Genomic DNA, 19,780 nt, shown 5'->3' on the forward strand with positions numbered 1-19,780 from the left:
GAAGATGGTAATTAAAGCTATGTGATTATACTGCAGCACAGTATATATCACAGAGCAAAAGCCAGAGACTGGACTCCGGAGCATGCTAACACTTCAGAGTTCTGAAAAGAAGAAGTCAGCAAAAGGAAACTGAGAAGGAACAGGCAGTGATTAGGAGGAAAACTAGGTATTGCAGGTGTCAGAGAAGCTTAAAACAAAAGGTTTTTGAGGAGAGTCCTCATTAGGTCAATTAATGCTGTCGAGAGTTCTGGCAAGATAGGTAGGACACTGGTGGCCTGGTAAGAGTTTTTTCAGTGTAATGTTAAGTACAAGAATCTGAATCATGTAGGTTGAGAAGAGAATGTGAGGCGAGATCATCATATAGACAACAGGTAACTGAGTTCAGCTGCAACTGAGGCCAGAGAAATGGGTGGCAATTAGACAAAATGTGAAGTCCAGGGTGGTTTGTCTGTTGGTTTTTAACGTGAATGTGACTCGGGTTTCTATGTTAATGGGAATGAACCAGAGAAAGAGTAAGTGATGATAGAAGAAAGAGAATAACTCCAAAAGCAAAGCCTTAAGTAAATGAAGCTAATGGGATTCGTGGATTAAATGGAAAGGTTGGGATTTAACAGGAGCAGACAGCAGGGATTGTGGGATTCCAGATTTCTTCTAAACACTAATCTACATTTTCCAGGTATCTACAATTAAAATGTATTACTCTGAAATAAAAAAAAAAATCTCTAAAACTCTTTCCTGGTTCAAAGAACTATAAAACCAAATACATAGCTAGACCATCACATTAACAATATATATTTTCTAGAAAAGTGGACACTATGACAAACTACTAAAAACAATTATAGTAACAAAATGTTTTATACAAAACAATGAATAAAGGTATCATAAGAGATCATTAATCAGGAGATATTACTCTTAAGTTGTAAAACAGACGATTTTAACTACAAAATAGAAAAACTGTTTAACAATTGGTTAAAGTAAGTGGGACAGTTTGCTAAGAAATCTAAATTAATGACTTTATTATCACCTTTCTAAATATACATCTTTATAATCAACGGTATCTTATGTTCAAAAAAAGCTACAGGAGAATGAGATGATATTTAAGCAAGATGTTTTGTTGAGACAGAAAGTCCAAATTATCAGACAGTTTACTCTGGAATAAGCTACAGGTTCTAGAACCATCACTACCTCTGGACACTGTTAAAGACATAAGAATAATCATAAGCCCTAGAGAATTTGATCAACCAAATAACTACACAAATTGATCTTAAAAGTCTCTTCCACCTCACTTTTTACATTTTTAAAAATGATTTCTAGTGCAACTTAGCATACAGTAAGCACTCAAATATTTTTAAGTGAATATATGAATAACATAACTTCTTGAACCAAATTCTTATATTTAGTAACTATATTTCAAGAAAAACTTAATTGTTTTTACTTTTTAATGCCACACATCACAGTAACAAAACCAATTTTTGTTTTCTGCCTCTCTTACCTCTGGGGGTCCACTAAAAGAATATGCATACAGAATAGGCTGAATCATGATTAGGGACTGGGTCAAATCTTGACGCATAAAATGGTGACGATAATATGAACTCTCATCAGGACTATTGTTAAAAACTTGTAAGAAAGGAGATCTTCTTAAATGAAACATAAACTACAAGAAAAAAAAAACCACACATGAGATAGCTTTTACTGATTTTACTGCAAAAGCTTACTATTACAAAAGCATTTGATTAGGGGCGCCTGGGTGGCACAGCGGTTAAGCGTCTGCCTTCGGCTCAGGGAGTGATCCCGGCATTCTGGGATCGAGCCCCACATCGGGCTCCTCCGCTATGAGCCTGCTTCTTCCTCTCCCACTCCCCCTGCTTGTGTTCCCTCTCTCGCTGGCTGTCTCTATGTCTGTCGAATAAATTAATAAAATCTTTAAAAGGAAAAAAAAAGCATTTGATTAGAACTATCAAGACAATAAAACAAGTTATAATAAGGACATTCTAAATTGTATTCTTAAGAATCTTATTCACAATCTTTATCAGTTACGTGAAAATATAATTTAACAACAGTAAAAAAAATTAAAGTAAAAGAGATGACTCAAAAGGAAAGCAAGAATAGGAACAAAAAACTCCTTGCTTGGATCTAAGTTATCCAGAGGCTGATGCTACATGGTGCATTCTCAGCATTCTTCTGTTTTTATTCCTTATCTCTCCAGCCACATCTCTGAACTTTTTTATTACTATTCCTTACCACCATCAAAAGACGCCAAGAGAACATAAAAATAGATTAACAGAGTTTCTATTTTTTGAGAGCTCCCAAAAGTTGCGCTGGGAAGGGTCTGCATTGATTTAAAAAAAAAAAAAAAGGACTTACATATACCCACTTGTTTCTTAATATTTAAGTTCTTCCTTATCCCTAAGAAACATTCTTTGGACATTGTTTCATTCCTTCTTTCTCCTTTCACTTTCCTTCTACCCACTCCTCATGTGAAAGAGATCAAAAAGGGGAAGAGTCTGGCCTGAATAAAGGACGCTACATTGTGCTTTGATACATTCAAAGGTCTCAGATACAATCAACAGAATCGGCTTTCCAGAGAACTCTCATTTGTCTTTCAGTTACTTCTGTCCACTTCCCTCCACCCTCAGGGCTCAAGTGCCTACATGATGCTCCTGCCGGGACTCATTCCACACGTCTCTCCCAGCACATGCCACTCAGTGACACTCTCATTCCTCTTCTTTTCTCAGTGATCAGAGAGAGGCTCTCTCATCCTTTACCACTTCAGCCACTCCTGTTTACTCACAGCAATGCGTAATTAGTAAATCTGGGGGTAGCTATTTTAGAAATAAAAACCTTCCCTACATTTAGTCTATGTTACCTTTTAGAAGAGCATCAGGCTTTAAAAGCCCAAAGAAAAAAAATTATTTCTGGGTCCTCCGTGATTTCCAATAGATCGGAAAAGATGAGAGTCCCAGATCTCTCGAGAAATCAACTATCAAAAGCCTAAAAAGAAAGCTTGGAGTTGGAAGAGAAGAGAAAGAAAGGAAAGTGTTTGGCATTCAGTCAAATACTGAGGCTAATGCTCATATTCTCTTTCCTATTAGTTTCTGCTACTAATATGAGGCTTGAGAAAGGGTTTTGCCCGCCTTAAGACAAACAGACTCTGCCCTTTCCTAGTTCTCCAAAACTGCAACCAGAGGTTTAGGGACACCTCCCTGTATAAACATGAAGTTTCTACACTACAGATCGATAAAAAATAAGAGTATTTCTGAAAACAAAGTTGAAGATTTGAGTGACGTATTCATGGGCAAAAATTTGAATTTCCACATCTCAATATAATCATCCTTCCAGGCTAAGCTAAAATGCCACCTCTTCTATAAAGATGTATCACACCATTTGCTTGGAAGGATTCCTTTAAGTTCCCTTTAAATTCTGTGTCTCTCTCATAGCATTTCTCTCTTTCTGTTCTGTGTTACGTGTATTTCAGATCTCACCCTTCAGACCGAAAGCTCCTTGAAAGTGAGATTCGTGTCAGTCATCTTTATTCTCCTGAAGTTCCCTGCATAAAGACCTCAGCTGAATAAATGTTCTGTTACTCATCATATAAACCACCTAGACTTCTAAAAATATCTATCAAAATAAGACAGGCAGATTCCACAACCCAAGTGGGAAAAGTTCTGTAAGGTAAATCAAATTAGCTTCTTTTCTATTTATCTGGTATATTCCCATAAAATTGTTCTATAAGACTAGCTGACTGGCCAAGGTACTTCCTTTCAGTACTACTATAATTAGATAGATCCCTTGTATCAGATGGAAAGCTAATCTACCTTACACCTAACTCTACTCCAGAGTAGGGTTCCAGTGCAAATTTCTTTCACCACAAATAAATGACTGTTTTGAAGGCCATCATAAAAATACTATACACTTTTCAGTAACTACTCCAGGACAATTTTAATTTCTTAGCTATCCCAAAACTTAAAACGTTACCAAAAGAATAACCCAATACAACAGATCGTATATTCTTATACAACAGAAGAAGGGAGACCCAATGCTACTGTCAACACTAAGAAAAGAACATGGACTTTATCTACTCACCTGTGGATAAAGGGAGAAAGTTTCTGAAAATCTGAAGGAACTTGGATCATCTTTGTGATACTCTCCAAATTTCTGACACTAAATAAAATAAAATGTGTTAGTAATATATTCCCTGGCATACAGCTAACCTTCTTGCCTATTATTCCATTTTTTAGAAGTTATCACTCTTGGGGTACCTGGGTGGCTCAGTTGGTTAACCATCTGCCTTTGGCTGAGGTCATAATCCCAGGGTCCTAGGATTGAGCCCCCAGTTGGGCTCCCTGCTCAGCAGGGAGTCTGCTTCTCCCTCTCCCCCTGCTAGTGCTCTTTCTCTCTCTCAAATAAAGAATTTAAAAATCTTTATTAAAAAAAAGTTATTACTCTTTAGAAGGCAGATAGTTGTTATGGGATAAAATTGGAATTTACTTATAGACTTGCCAAGAGAAGGATTACACCCAAAGAAATACATCTGATTTTGAGAAGCAAACAATACGTTGCTCTACTGCAGTAACAACTCCTTTTCGATGTTTGGATTTTTTAAACTAAGTGTCTCTGGTAGCAAATAAAGAGTTCTTAGATAATGGGCCAAAAGAGCTCAACATGGGCACCTTAAGACTGCCTAAAAAGGACAACAGCCTACTGACAGGAAGATGCAACTATCAAAATACCATAGTGGTTACAAAAAGCAAGTTGATGATATAAAACTCTACAATAGAGACAATGCCAAAAAAGAAAGAAGAGCTGCGGAGAAGAAAATCGGAGATGTGGGGCGCCTGGGTGGCTCAGTCGTTAAGCGTCTGCCTTCGGCTCAGGTCATGATCCCAGCATTCTAGGATCGAGCCCTGCATTGGGCTCCCTGTTCAACGGGAAGACTGCTTCTTCCTCTCCCACTTCCCCTGCTTGTGTTCCCTCTCTCGCTGCCCCTCTCTCTGTCAAATAAATAAATAAAATCTTAAAGAAAAAAAAAGAAAAAAGAAAATCTGAGATGAACAGGTAGACTGGTAAACAAAGAAGAAACACAAAGGCAGAAATTAGAAGGAAATAAAGTAAATGGAGGCACACACACTGGCAAGTGAGAAGCCCTCCGTGATAATGTGAAAAAGGCAACTAAATAACTAAAATAATCCGTATGAGAAAGTGCTGAGCAGAATGACTAACACTAAGCACTCAACAAACATTGGCTTCCTCCCCTTGTTCTTGCGCAGTCACTGATCTGAAAATTTTTTTATAGTACTTATGTAACTGCCCTATATCCTGGCAAAGCGCAGTACTCACATATGATCAACAGCACAAATAACAAGTAAAAACTAGCAAAGCGTTCACTGCTATAGTTAGTGCAGCTGCCTTTGCTTCCTGAAATGTTCAACTGTAAGACTTATGTAGTTATCTGTGCCATACACAGCACACAGAAAGGCATAACTGGCTTGATCACATTTTTGGCTTCCAGGAAAAATCACTTCAGAACCCCTGTCATGCAAGAAAAGCGATGGTTGTAGAGCTAATCCTCAGAAAACAGATGTTGGTATCTGGAAATAAGAGTATTGTTGTCTTCAATGCCCCTAATAATACTTCACTGATCAATTTATAGATTAAGAGAGTAATCTTCACTGTACTATTATGATAGCCACTAGCTACATGTGGCAATTTAAATAAATTGAAATTATATAAAATTCCAGTTCCTCAATTGCACTAGCCATATTTCAAGTGCTCAACAGCTGTATGTGCGTACTAAATACCTCTGTAATGGGCAGTGCAAATTATCGGACATTTTCACCATTGCAGAAAGCTCTCCCAAATTGCTGATCTGAGTATCAAATACACTTGAAATCTAAAATGTCAAATACACTGAAAAGATTCTGCGAGCAAAACCAGTAGTCACCCATTATTCAGAACTATTGATTACATTACAATATACACATTTTAAATTGTGCCTGGAATTCTGTTAAAATAAAGCATTAGGAAAATCTGATGTTATGGTTAATGAGGGTAACATTGCTGACTTTTATGCTTGGGTAACCAGGGATGTCCAAAAGGCTAATTTTTACAGTGGGACATATTTGATACTTATGTCCAAAATTTTTGCTTGTATTATGAACATTGATTTTCAAATCACTAAATATAATCTATCATTTCATTTTTAATGGCTGACTAGAATTCTATTATATTAAAATATGTACCATAACAATCTTAGCCAATCCCTCATTATTAACATTTATATTTTTCCTGTTATAGCTCTAGAATAAATTCTTAGAGGTAGAATTTCTAAGTAAAAGGCAGTTTTTAAGCTTCTGATATATGTCATCAACTGCCTTCTATACACATAAGGTTATACAGATGTTTATAAAAGTTGTACAGTTCATACTCCAAACCTACAAGCTATGAAGCTATTTCCCTGAATACTAACCAATTTTTAAGCATTATTGTGTTTTTCTAATTCTTACCAGTTTGACAGATAAAAATTGTTATCTTGTTCTATTTTCTAACTTTGATTACAAATAAGATTGATAATTTTTTCGTATGTTTACTGGTCACTTGCATTCCTTCTTTGGCTAATTCCTTGTTCATGACCTTTACTCATTTTTTGCCCAAATCTTACTCATTTGTGAGTGTGTGTGTGTGTGTATATACATACATATGCATATATATATATATATACACATATATATGAAAATTTCCACATTCTGTTACACATGTAAGAATATATGAGGGATGCCTGGGTGCCTCAGTCGTTTGAGTGTCTGCCTTCAGCTCAGGTCATGATCCCAGGAATCCCACATTGGGCTCCCTGCACGGCGGGGAGCCTGCTTCTCCCTCTACCTGCTCTGCCTGTTGCTCCCTTGTGCTCTCTCTCTCTGACAAATAAATAAAATAAAATCTTTTAAAAAAAAAGAAAAGAAAAAGAATATGTCATAGATATAAGTCATACATACAAATTGGCATTAAATTTTGATAATGGTATTTTTACCACACAGATTTTTTTCTTTTTTTTAGATTTTATTTATTTGAGAGAGAGAGGGAGAGAGCACAAGCTGGGAGGAGGGTCAGAGGGAGAGGGAGAAACAGACCCCCCATTGAGCAGGGAGCCCGACACAGGGGCCGAAGTCAGACGCTTAATAGACTGAGCCACCAGGCGCCCCTACCATACAGATTTTTATTTCATTTTAATGTAATAAAACCTTTTTTTTTTTTTAAAGATTTTATTTATTTATTTGACAGAGATAGAGACAGCCAGCAAGAGAGGGAACACAAGCAGGGGGAGCGGGAGAGGAAGAAGGAGGCTCATAGCAGAGGAGCCTGATGTGGGGCTCGATCCCGTAACGCCGGGATCACGCCCTGAGCCGAAGGCAGGCGCTTAACCACTGTGCCACCCAGGTGCCCCATAAAACCTTTTTTTTAAAAATATTTATTTATTTATTTTAGAGAGAGAGAGAGCGTTGCAGAGGGAGAGGGAAAGAATCTGAAGCAGACTCCCTGCTGATCTCAGAGCCTGACACGGGTCTGGATCCCACAACCCTGAGATAATGACCTGAGCCAAAATCAAGAGTGGGACACTTAACCGACTGAGATACCCAGCTCCCCCTGTAATAAAATCTTTGAATATTTTTATTTAACGGCTCTTACTTTTTATTTCATGTTAAAAATCCTTCTGTATCAGGGGCACCTGGGTGGCTCAGTCGGTTAAGCATCAGCTCAGGTCATGATCTCAGGGTTGTGAGATCAAGCCCTGCATCAGGCCCTATACTGGGTGTGGAGCCTGCTTAAGATTCTCTCTCCCTCTGCCCCTCTCACCCTCCCTCTTAAAAAAAAAAAAATCCTTCTGCATCCAGAAGTTAAATGTGTATTAACATATTTTTTTATAAAAATAGCCAAACTTTACCACAGATAAAAATACGAAATTTGTAAAACTTCTTAAAAACAAACACATTTCTAATCTTTGAGTTACTTTTTTTTTTTTAAGATTTTATTTATTTGTCAGAGAGAGAGAGAGCATACAAGCGGGGAGAGCAGCAGGCAGAGGGAGAAGCAGACTGCCTGCTGAGCAAGGAGCCCAGACGTGGGACTCGACTCCAGGACTCCAGGATCATGACCTGAGACAAACGCAGATGCTTAACCAACTGAGTCACCCAAGCATCCCACTTTGAGTTATTTCTTTAAAAAATTTTTGAACACTTATCAAGTGCCCTAGCATTAATTACTAGAATCATGAGGAATAGTCCTTATTCACAATCTAACCAAAACACTAATACAGATGGAAAAAAAAAGATTGAAGAATAAAGGAGGTATATCAAAGATCCACGGTTTGAGTTATTTAGAAGTAATAAGATTGGCCAGATAAAGCAACAATATAATTTTCTTGAGGAAAATAACAACACTTACGAGAAATCTAGTCCTGTCTTTAATTCAGTAACTATTTACACATAAAGGCAGACACATAAAAGGGTCAAAGCCTAACCTCTGTAAGAAAATGGTAATGACAAATGTGGTCATCTTTAAAAACAGCACAACAGGGCACCTGGGTGGCTCAGCCGGTTAAGCGTCCGACTCTTGATTTTGGCTCAGGTCATAATCTCAGGGCTGTGAGATCAAGCCATCAGGCTCTGTGCTGGGTGTGGAGGCTGCTTAAGATTCTCTCTCTGCTTCCCCACCCCTGCTCTCCCTCTCTCTCTAAAAAACATAAAAAACAAAAACAGCAAAACTAAAGTGCCTCGTTCCACTCATATAACAAGAAAAAACCTGGCTGGTGTAGGATTTGCTAGAAAAGTCCCAAGGGTCTTAAACAAGAGAGTTTTCCTGGGCCAAGCTGAATCAGATGAACTGTTTATCCACTATAGCTAGTAGCACAGCTAAAGGGAAAATACAATTTGTGGTTAGTGGGTAAACCAAAGGTCAAAGATGAAAAAAAAAATCAAATATCAAGTTTAAGTTGTAAAAAGGGTGTCCATTCAATAGAAAAGGTCAGGAGTCAAAAAAGTAAGGAACAACAACAAAAAAAGGTAAGGAACAGATCCATGAAGGTGGGCACAAAATGGACGACCCAAACAAGAGACTCCGGATGGAGGTACAAATCAAATGTTGATACCAGTATCTTAAGTGATTATGACCAAGGGGAGCCAAGGGCTTACATTAGAAGTGTCAGAAGCAACTGCGGTACAGCACCAATCTGGCCATACATTGCCCATTATCTACAAAACAGTTTTTTAAAAGATGTTTGTTTTTTTTAGAAGATTTCTTTATTTTAGTGAGAGACAGAGACAGAGCATGAGCGGGAGAGGCAGAGGGAAAGGAAAGAAAATCTCAAGCCGACTCTGCACCGAGCATGGAGCACAATGCGGGGGCTCGATCTAAGATCCTGAGATTACGCTCTGAGCCAAAACCAAGAGTCGGCCACCCAGGTGCCCCAAAGAGATGTTTATTTTTAACGAAAATTAGTCTGAGTCACCAAGAAAACAATTATATTCACTATGTCAAATTGAGGCAAGAAGTTTGCTAGTATAATTTCATAGATTTTTTTTCATTAGGAAAAAAATGGAAAAGTTTAGTACCTCAAAGGTATTCTTAACCCCTTCTCTATTTGTGTTATAACTGTGACAGCTGAAATTTCAGCAGTGGGGAATCAATACAAAAAATGAATCTTAGAACAGCCTTATCTGTAACTAAGGTTCACTGGTCATCACCTAGCGCTTCACTTCAACTGTATACTAATTTGATTCAATCAATTAAAAGAATGTAAAGATCACAATCTCACCACTTTTACTATAGATGAGGGTCTCTTAGTCACTATGGGTTCTATAAGAAACTGTGTTGGTTTTTTTTTTATTTGTTTTTTGAACTTTGCATACCGTATGTTGCCAGCCACAGTGATAGACAGTTTCCAAGTTATCCTGTTAGCAATTTCTTTTACAGACATCTTTCAGTCCCATGTGTCAGTATGCAGGACTATGTTCATTTGGAGAACTCCATTCTCAGTTTTTGACGTATGATAAGGGAGGCCGCCAATACCTGGTGAAAGCTATTTTGCACAGAAAGCAGGGCACTAGTCTGGTAATGTCAGCCTCTCCCTCGAATTACCTCCACCAACTTCCTCTTACACACATTTGCCAACTGACTTACAGGAACAGACTGGTGTGGCAGAAGATAACGAGTCAAATTTTCATCATTCCATGACTCACCTATTCTCTACCCCTGGAAGGCTTGTGCTGTTGTAATGCTATAAAATTGCAGAAATGTGTTGTAGGTTTTGTCATTTTGTACTTTTTGCAACTGTCTCTTAGCTCTTTACAAGGCCATTCTGTTTTATATCTTAATAGTGTTTGCGTTTTACAAGCATGTCAAACAATATGTCAAATTTTTAAGTTTAGGTGGGAGATAGAAGAGAAAGATTCAAACATAAGCCCACAGAGAATTCTGAAGAATTACAATCTTCTGAGTCATTTCACTACACTTAGGCAATAAGGGACACAGAAAAGGTCCATCCTTACAATGACAGCAGTGGGTTTTATGCAGGCTGATAACCCAAGTTGTACTATTCAGTTTTGTGTCACATGTAATAACCTACAAATGCAGTAACAGTTCTAGCAAAACAGCAAAAGCACTTTACTACAAACCACAGCCATTTGGTAAATAAAGGTGATTACTTTAAAGACCTTCTTCTCAAAACAACAAAGTGTTTATTAAAACAAAGTCACATTCATTGAAAAGGCTCAGGAAGCAAGCTATTTCAGATTACTAACTTCTTACCCAGACAAGGAAAAGTCACAGAACTAGTAACAGATATTATATAATATAGATATAATAGATATCGTATATAATACCAATATATAAAATTATACTAAGTAAAATGCAAGGATAAAATGCAGTCTGAGGGGTGTCTGGGTGGCTCAGCTGGTTAGGCTTTAGACTCTTGGTTTTGGCTGAAGTCATGATCTCATGCCTCGTAAGATCAAGCCCTGTGTCAGGCTCCATGCTCAGTGGGCAGTCTGCTTGAGACTCTCTCCCTTCCCCCCGACCCCACTCACACAGGTGCGCACACTCTAAAATAAATGAATCTTTAAAAAAAAAAAAAAAGATGCAGGGCGCCTGGGTGGCTCAGTCGGTTAAGCGTCTGCCTTCAGCTCAGGTCATGACCCCACGGTCCTGGAATAGAGTCCCACATCAGGCTCCCTGCAGAGAGGGAGCTTCTCCCTCTGCCTCTGCCTCTCTCTGTCTTTCATGAATAAATAAATAAAATCTTTAAAAGAAAAAAAAACAGACACGGTCTGAGAAACTGGAAAGGTTCCATTTTAAACCAATACAATAAGTGAATGCACTGATAACATGTCACGTGATGCTGAAGAGGTTTATGCAATCAGCGGAAAAACAGCAGCTTCTGTATTCAGGCTGATGAGTCAAAAGAGTTCACTAATGTCGTGTCAAACCGCCAAATGATAATGAGATTCAAGAAAATGTTTCCGCTATGCTAAACTAGCAAAGGTCAAAAGAGATTTAATATTTTATCTTCCTATCTAGAAACAATGGTTCACCTTGGAGGAACTGAATTGGCATTTGTACTGATGGTGTTCAATCAGGGGCTGACCTTATGAGAGGTTTTACACCGCTTCTTGTGAAAGGATAACCTGATGAAGATCACTGCTTTTATCATAGAGAGGTTAGTATAAAAACACCTGAAGGTCAAGTTAAAAAAAAAAATCCTGGATGATGCTACAAAAATGACTAATTTTACTAAACAAAGACTAGTTCACTCAAGAATGTTTTAAAAACTACATGAAAATCTAAACAAAGAATGCAAAACCTCCTGTTACAAAAAAAAAATCTGATAGCAGCGAGAGTTCTCAACAGGGTGTTTGACTAAAATAATAGGCCAGAGTTTGCTGACTAAATAAGGAGCATTAAGAATAGAATTTAATTGGGACACTTTATTTTGAGGGACTCCTGGATGGCTCAGTAGGCTTAGCGTCTGCCTTCCGCTCAGGTCATGATCTCAGGGTCCTGGGATCAAGCCCGCATCAGGCTCCCTGCTCAGCGGGGAGTCTGCTTCTCCCTTTCCCTCTGTGTGCTTGTTCTCTCTCTCCCTCACTCTCTCCCCCTCTCTCAAATAAATAAATAAATAAATCTAAAAAAAAAAAAGAACAGAACTTAAACAAACATTCTAGGTCAAAATATAAGTATTGGGTTCCTGCCATATTAAAATCCCAAGTAAATCAGCATTATCAATAATTTTACTAACACACTGAACATAATAAAAATTTTACTAACACATTTTAGTATATAGCTCCAGATAATCAAGACTTACCTACCTACATTTTTGTATGTTAATGTGTATAACTCTTATATCACAATTGGATCTTCTCTTAAATAAAAACAGAAAACTAAAACCATAGCAATGAAAAAAATATGCATAAAAAATACTAAAAAAAAATTTACAATAATTTAGGATTAAATTTGCAACAATGTAACACCAGCCCACCCCCAAAAAAAGAATAGGTTACTTAAGTGTCCATCTTTCATTTTTTAGGAAAAAAGCTATTTTAGTTTACTGGAAGAGATAAATGTACTATTCATTACTATGCCTTTCACAGCAACTTGAACAGGAATCTCTCATACAGCTTTCAGTTGAACTGTTAAGTATGTTGAAAGAGATACTAAACAAAAGCAACAAATACAACAAACAAAAGCACACAGATTGAGAAAAGTGCAATGTTTACTTCTTACCAGTCGAATAAGCTGTCTGTCTAGCCATCTAAGCACATCTGGTCCTTCCTCTGTTTCTGCTCTATAGATTGCCAGCCGGGCCATAAGAATGGCAGCTGCCTCCTGGTCAAAAGACGCAGCAATGTTCTGGATTTGAGTTTGAGCATCTGCCCAGCTAAAGGCAAGAAGAAAGCACAGAGATGCTGCTAAATTATTAAAGTCACAACATCATAGTTGGCTATCACACAGGTTTAAATTAAAATGATGCAGAAAATTACTTCAATATTTGAAAATTCCAACATTACCTAGAAAATTAGCATTTTCAAAATCACTAATAGTGGTTTCAGTATAGCATTATTTTTCAGAAGAATATATCCAAACCTAATAAAGTCCTCTAAAGTAATTGTAAAGACAGATCTCCACACACATTCCTTAAAACATTAAGATCTCTACAAGTAAAAAACAGCACAAGTATATGTATATGTGTGCATGTGCACACAGATACACAAGTCTCTGTATCAGACTTTCAAATTTTATTTCTTCAAATTTCTAAAAGCAGAAATATGGAAAGACAACAAAAATAAAAGTTTTCCCCCACCTAAATAATTCTCACTTACCAACCTGGAAAATGAACAAAATTATCAAAAAATGTTTTCTCATTTGGTCTTTAATTCAATTATTAATGATATAAATGATATAATTAAAGTCTCTATGTTTGCTTCTTTCTCTATGCTAATATACTAAAACTAATCAAAAGTTAGTAAATGAAAATTTTAGTTTAAGGGACTAATTTGCTATTATGTATAAAAAAGCAGTAATTTATTAAATTCACACGTTCTAGAAATCCAATCCAGTCAAACTGATCCTGGGTAGACACAGCCAACAGTTTTTATTTGTCTGTTAGTTTAATGTTTCACAGAATTTTGTAATACTTCAGCGGATCCTAATTCTAAAGTACCTCACTTTAAGCAAGTCTGGCAATACTTAAGGACTTTTGAAAAGCTAGACCACTTTTGCATGACTCAAAGATATAAGAAGTGATCACCAGAAAATTTAAGCAGAAACATTTTCAAAATTCTTCCTTCTTCCTCTGTTTTTAATACTTTTCAAGTAGACAAATTTTTAATATTTCCCAGATGACTAGGAACCATTAAGTCTAGTGAAATAGACAAGAGGCAGAAAAGAATGAGAATGAGTTAAATAAGAACTAGTAATTTTGAAATTATTTTTTAATGTAACTTGAACACTTAGTCGTTATACTAATAGTTTAATTATTTAAATTTTAATTTTAAAAAACTCAAAGAACTAAAAACAAAATTCTCTAAATCAGTATTTTCCCAACTTAGATGACCATGATATTCACTTGCTTCAAACTGAAACATATAGGTGACATTTTAACTACATTGACAAGTAAGCATATGCATATTTACTAATTAAAACTTACTTAGCCCTACCTTAAAAATTATGCCCTTAAAATCAAGTTTAAAGAGTTTACTCACATGGTAAAATCTGTCTTCTGCATTTCTGATATCCCCTCCTCACTGTAACTCTTACAACTAGTTTCAAACCAAACTTTCCAAATCAAAGTTTTTTGGTTTTTTTTAAGAAATATATGGGTTTTTTTAAAGATTGTATTTATTTATTTGGCAGACTGAGAGAGAGCACAAGCAGGGGGAGTGGCAGGAAGAGGGAGAGGGAGAAACAGGCTCCCCACTGAGCAGGGAGCCAAACAAGGGGCTCGATCCCAGAACCCCAGGATCATGACCTGAGCTGAAGGGAGATGCTTGACTGGCTGAGCCACCAAGGGACCCCTCAAAGTTATTTCCTATATAAAAAACAGGATAACTTTTGACCGTATCTCAGGAACCGGACTCCTTTATTTTCACATGGCTTATTTACTTAAATACACTTGTGTAGGCCCCTAAAATCATATTCCTAATTTTTAAAAAAAGTAAGCACTGATTATTCAAAATGGTCAGGATAAGTTAATCTGAAAAGACGGGTGCTTTGGTGAGACATAATGACACAAATGGCACCAAAACACACATAATATATATCTCTACAAAAACCTCATAAATTCTGTGCAAATTGAAAATACATAAACCCATGAAATTCCTCACAAGAAAGCTCCCGCTCTCTTAAAAAATTACTTTTGTTGTTTTCTTTCAAGTTTTTAAATTCCAGTTACTTAACATACAGTGTAATATTAGTTTTAAGAGTAGAATTTAGTGATTCATCACTTACATGTAACACCCAGTGCTAAACAAAACAAGTGCCCACCTTAATGCCCATCACCCATTTAGCCCATTCCCTGCCCTCCTTTCCTCCAACAACCCTGTTTGTACTCCATAGTTAAGAATGTGTTTTAGGGGTGCGTGGGGAGCTCAGTTAAACAACAGACTCTTGACTTCAGCTCAGGTCTTGATCTCAAGGCCATGAGTTCAAACATGGAACCTGACATGGAACCTACTTAAAAAAAAAAAAAAAGTCCATTTTATGGTTTGCCTCTCCCCCTTTTTTCCCCTATGCTCATCTGTTTCATTTCTTAAATTCCATATGAGTGAAATCATATGGTATTTGTCTTTCTCTGACTTATTTCATTTACCATAATACATTCCAGCTCTACCCACATCATTGCAAATGGCAAGATTTCATTCTTTTTGATGGCTGAGTGATATTCCATTATATGTGTATATATATATATATATATTATATATATATATATATATATATAATATATATTACTTCTTCTTTATCCATTCATCAGTCAATGGACATTTGGGCTCTTTCAATAGTTTGGCTATTGTTGATAATGCTGCTATAAACATTGGGATGCATGTGTCCCTTTGAATCAATATTTTTGTATCCTTTGGGTAAATACCTAGTAACACAATTGCTAGGTTATAGGGTAGTCCTGTTCTTAACTTTTTGAGGAACCTCCATACTATTTTCCAGAGTAGCTGCACCCGTTTGCATTCCCACCAACAGTTTAAGAGGGTTCCCCTTTCTCAACATCCTCGTCAGTATCTGTGTTGTTAATTTTGGCCATTCTGACAGGTGTAAGGTGATATCTCACTGTAGTTTTGATTTGCATTTCCCTGATGAACGATGTTCAGCATCTTTTCGTGTGTCTGTTAGCCATCTGTGTGTCTTCTTTGGAAAACCATCTACTCATGTCTTCTGCCCATTTCTTAACTGGATTATTACCTAACTTTTTAAAACTTTTCACTTTAAGAATATTTGAAACAGGGGCACCTGGGTGGCTCAGTCAGTTAAGCGGCCAACTCTTGATTTCGGCTGAAGTCATCATCTCAGGGTCCTGGCATCAAGCCCTGAGTTGGGCTCTGAGCTAAGTGGGGAGTCTGCTTGAGGATTCTCTCGCTTTCCCCCTGCTCCTCCCCCCGCTTCTGTACATGCTCTCTCAAATAAATAAATAAATCTTTTCAAAAAATGCATTTTAAATATAAAAGCTATGACTAGAGGGGTGTCTGGGCAGTCGGTTAACCACCTTGACTCTAGGATTCGGCTCAGATCGTGATCTCAGGACTGTGAGATGGAGCCCTGCGTCCAGCTCCAAGCTCAGTGCAGACTCTGCTTGACATTCTCTCTCCCTCTGTCTCTCCTGCTCATGCCATCTCTCTTTCTCTCAAATAAACAAATAAATTTTAAAAAAATCTATGACTAGAATAAATTCCTATATATCCATCATCTAGATTTTATCAATTGTTAGCATCTTAACACATTTGCTTTATCATTCTGTCTTCTTTTATAAACAAACATACTTTTTCCTTTGCTAAACTTCTTGCGTAAGTTAGATATTATGACCCTCTCCTTTGAAAACTTCAGCGAATATCTCTTAAAAACAAGAAAATTACCCTATATTCTTATATAGCCTTATCTGTCAAATTCATGAAATTAAACATTGATATAACATTGTCCTGTATTTGAATCATATTCAAATTTCTCTGATTGTCTCCATGGTGTCCTCTATAGCAAAATTTTTCCTGGCACAGGATTTTACCCAGAATCACATATTGGCTTTAGTCTTAACACTTCTTCGGCCTCCTATAATCTGGACTGATTACTAATCTTCCTTGCCTTCCAAGACATTTTTGACAAGTCTAAGTCAGTAGCTTTATAAAATATCCCTCAACTTTGTATGTCCAGTTGTTTCCTTAAATGTGTTCCATGTCCAATTTAAGTTGCACATGCATGTGCACGCACATGCATGCTCCTGTGTGTGTGTGTTGAGGGGGCATAAATAACTGGACACGTTTGCCAAGAACCAAAACTTTCAAGTTCCTGATCTGAAATATGAACAAATCCAAGTGAATGCTCAGTCATTTGGCATTTTTAGTTCAAATGAATAATGTACTCCCTTGACATTGGTCCAGGATTTTAAGTCAAAGCAAGGTAACAGAGTCGGACAATAAATTTATGTACAATCCTTTGCTAAGCAATACACCATCTAACCAACTAATATTCAATTCAAGCATAAGGCTAATGTCCATCACTCACCAAAACAATCTCATGCTTTTCAGGAATGAAGCCAGAGTTTAAATACAGTTCAATGAAATGAGAGCTTTGACGCCTTCTGTGTCCGTTTTCTAGCCCATGCTTAAATTAGGTAAGTTTATACTAATCAACTCTCTTTTGCCTTATTCAGAGAATAAATCATTTAGACAAGAACAAGAAAAGGCATCTGGAATGCCTTATCACTCCCTTTTGGGAACCGTAACTACCTCAAGAAATGTAGGACATGACTTTGTTACATAAAGTACTACTTTATAATATTAACCGTTAAGAGACTTTCACCTTTTGTGATTTCAACCAGTGCTATACAAAGTGTGGTATACAAACCCAGGGCCAGTCTGCCGGAAGGTGAGAACAGAAACTGAAAATAAATGTTTAGAAATTTTTAAGCGATTTTAAAAAATAATGTTTTGTCTAATAAATCTAATGATAAAAACAGGGACTCGTATTTTGAATTTTTTAAGTTTCATTTTCTAGTAATTCATTTTTATTGTATTTAATAAAAGCACTAGTTTCCCTTCACTACAGAAAGTTTGAGGACTGGCCTGTTCCACATCATATAGCAGACCAAGCATGTTCAAGTCCTTTGCATTCCGTAGCCTGCTCCAAAAGTACCTAATCCCCAAAGGAGACAATGAATAAAGGTTTGGTAAATGAATTAAATGACTAATAAAAACTCGGAAAAAATACATAATGATAAAAATAGCTAAGAACTTTATCATCCATTGAAAAGTAATGCTATTATTATGCTATATTATGATGTATGTATGTACATATTATTATTGCCTATTATAGGATAATGTTTATTAGTTTTTCTCCACCTCTCAGAGGAATATGGTAAGTAAAAGAATATTTTGAAGAATGTGTCTTGGGAGTCATTTTTTAAATTACTTTACAGTTCCTAACGATGCATATTCTAGCCAATAAGGTGTATTAGAAAGAAATAAAACGCTGTTAGTCATAAATGTTCACTTTCTAGTTAGAGATGTTGCACAAAACAGAAACCCAGTTTGGAAACATGACCCAGAATACTTTTGATATGTAAATTAACCCTATAACAAATAAACTTACTTCCTAGCTATGGTGGTCACTCGGATGCGTCTCTGCCCACTTGAATGCTGATACTGAGTCACAAACTGGATTGCACCACGCCCTCCTTGAGGAATTGGAGCATTATGCTATGTAAAAATAAGAGTAAAAACTAAGCAAAATGTATTACAGTGTTATCATACAGTTTTCCTAGCACTAATGAAATTCATTCTATAATCGATTAGAAGGATGCTTGATTTCAGTGCATACCAAACAGTGTGATTTGCCATATAAAAGACAAATGGATCTGGGAAGGGGAAAAATGATGAAGCATAAAGAGAAGTGAGTCCAGCTAGGATATCAATTTGAAGTAATATATAATCAGAGGGATGTGAAAGAACAAAATGAAGGGAGAAGTGTAAAGAAATTAACACAAAGGCATAGTAAGGCAATTTTGCCAAATAGTAGCTGGATAAAGAGAAACTGAACCAAGTCCTTATCCCCTCAGTATATAAGATGAAAACAGACCTTTTAGGAAGATAATCACATGATGAACAGATGACCAATGAAAAATTAATGAGAAGAGCCCAAAAGTAATTTATAACAATGATCCTCAGAAAGAAATGGCAAGTGGTGAATACGAGAAACTTTCTTCCTGACCTTTGACAATAAGCATTCTTGCTTTATTTATTTATTTGGTCGGTAAGAGCCACTTCTTTTTCCACAAATTTTAATGGATAAACAAAAAAATTCCTGTACCTGTCTTAGGAAGGCTGACCATTAATATTTTGTGATTCATTTTATGCCTAATTAACTATTGGTATATAAGGCAGTAACTTGTACATTATATCATTCTTTAATATAACTTCCTCCTATACCAGAAAAAAACACTTTTCAAATATTGGAATCTTTACCTTCTAATCCTTTTCTATGAATTTTGATATATTAAACCTTCTTGTGGGGGTTTCATATATTGTTATATACCTTACGGCAACTAGGAGGAGCTCAAAGCCTAATTACAAAAATGCATAGCTTGAACAGAATTTGAGATTTTATTTAGCTTCAATTTTATATTAAGACAGAAGAAAGAAAACTGAGACGAAAAGCTGGGTTGCCCAATGTTGGGCATTTGCAGGTTTCCCTAACATCTCTTTCTATTATAGTTTATCCTCTCACCAAGGAGTTTAACCTTGAGAAACAGAAAATGACAAACAAAAATTCCAAAACAGATTAAGTTTCAAGTCATAATTACTACTGGAAAAAAATATGATATATTTATGACGTAAATTGAATACTTCTAATACAAAAAGTCATACCTGATTGACAACCTCAAAATATATAGCTAAGGTTGTAGTAGGGCTAAGTCCACATATCTTCCATTGACAGGTGCCACCTGTTCCTATTTCCTGTAAAAATAAAACACAGCGTGTGTGAAAGCTAGACAACACAATTTTTTAAAAGGTTTTGC

General features: G+C 36.5%; 1 protein-coding gene across 7 annotated transcripts in view; it reads right to left on the bottom strand.

Moving 5' to 3' along the window:
* Positions 1-19,780, bottom strand: part of SEC23A (SEC23 homolog A, COPII coat complex component) — a 70,635-nt gene that overhangs the window by 13,305 nt on the left and 37,550 nt on the right. For all 7 annotated transcript variants that reach the window (XM_048220127.2, XM_057306348.1, XM_026513630.4 and 4 more), the window contains 5 exons: positions 19,629-19,718; positions 18,355-18,461; positions 12,772-12,925; positions 4,084-4,161; positions 1,493-1,654 (listed from right to left, as the gene is read on the bottom strand). In XM_048220127.2, the coding sequence (XP_048076084.1) occupies positions 1,493-1,654; positions 4,084-4,161; positions 12,772-12,925; positions 18,355-18,461; positions 19,629-19,718 (591 nt within the window). The remainder of the gene's footprint in view (positions 1-1,492; positions 1,655-4,083; positions 4,162-12,771; positions 12,926-18,354; positions 18,462-19,628; positions 19,719-19,780) is intronic.

The sequence above is a fragment of the Ursus arctos genome, unplaced genomic scaffold (assembly GCF_023065955.2).
Source record: "Ursus arctos isolate Adak ecotype North America unplaced genomic scaffold, UrsArc2.0 scaffold_37, whole genome shotgun sequence".
Lineage (NCBI taxonomy): Eukaryota > Metazoa > Chordata > Mammalia > Carnivora > Ursidae > Ursus > Ursus arctos.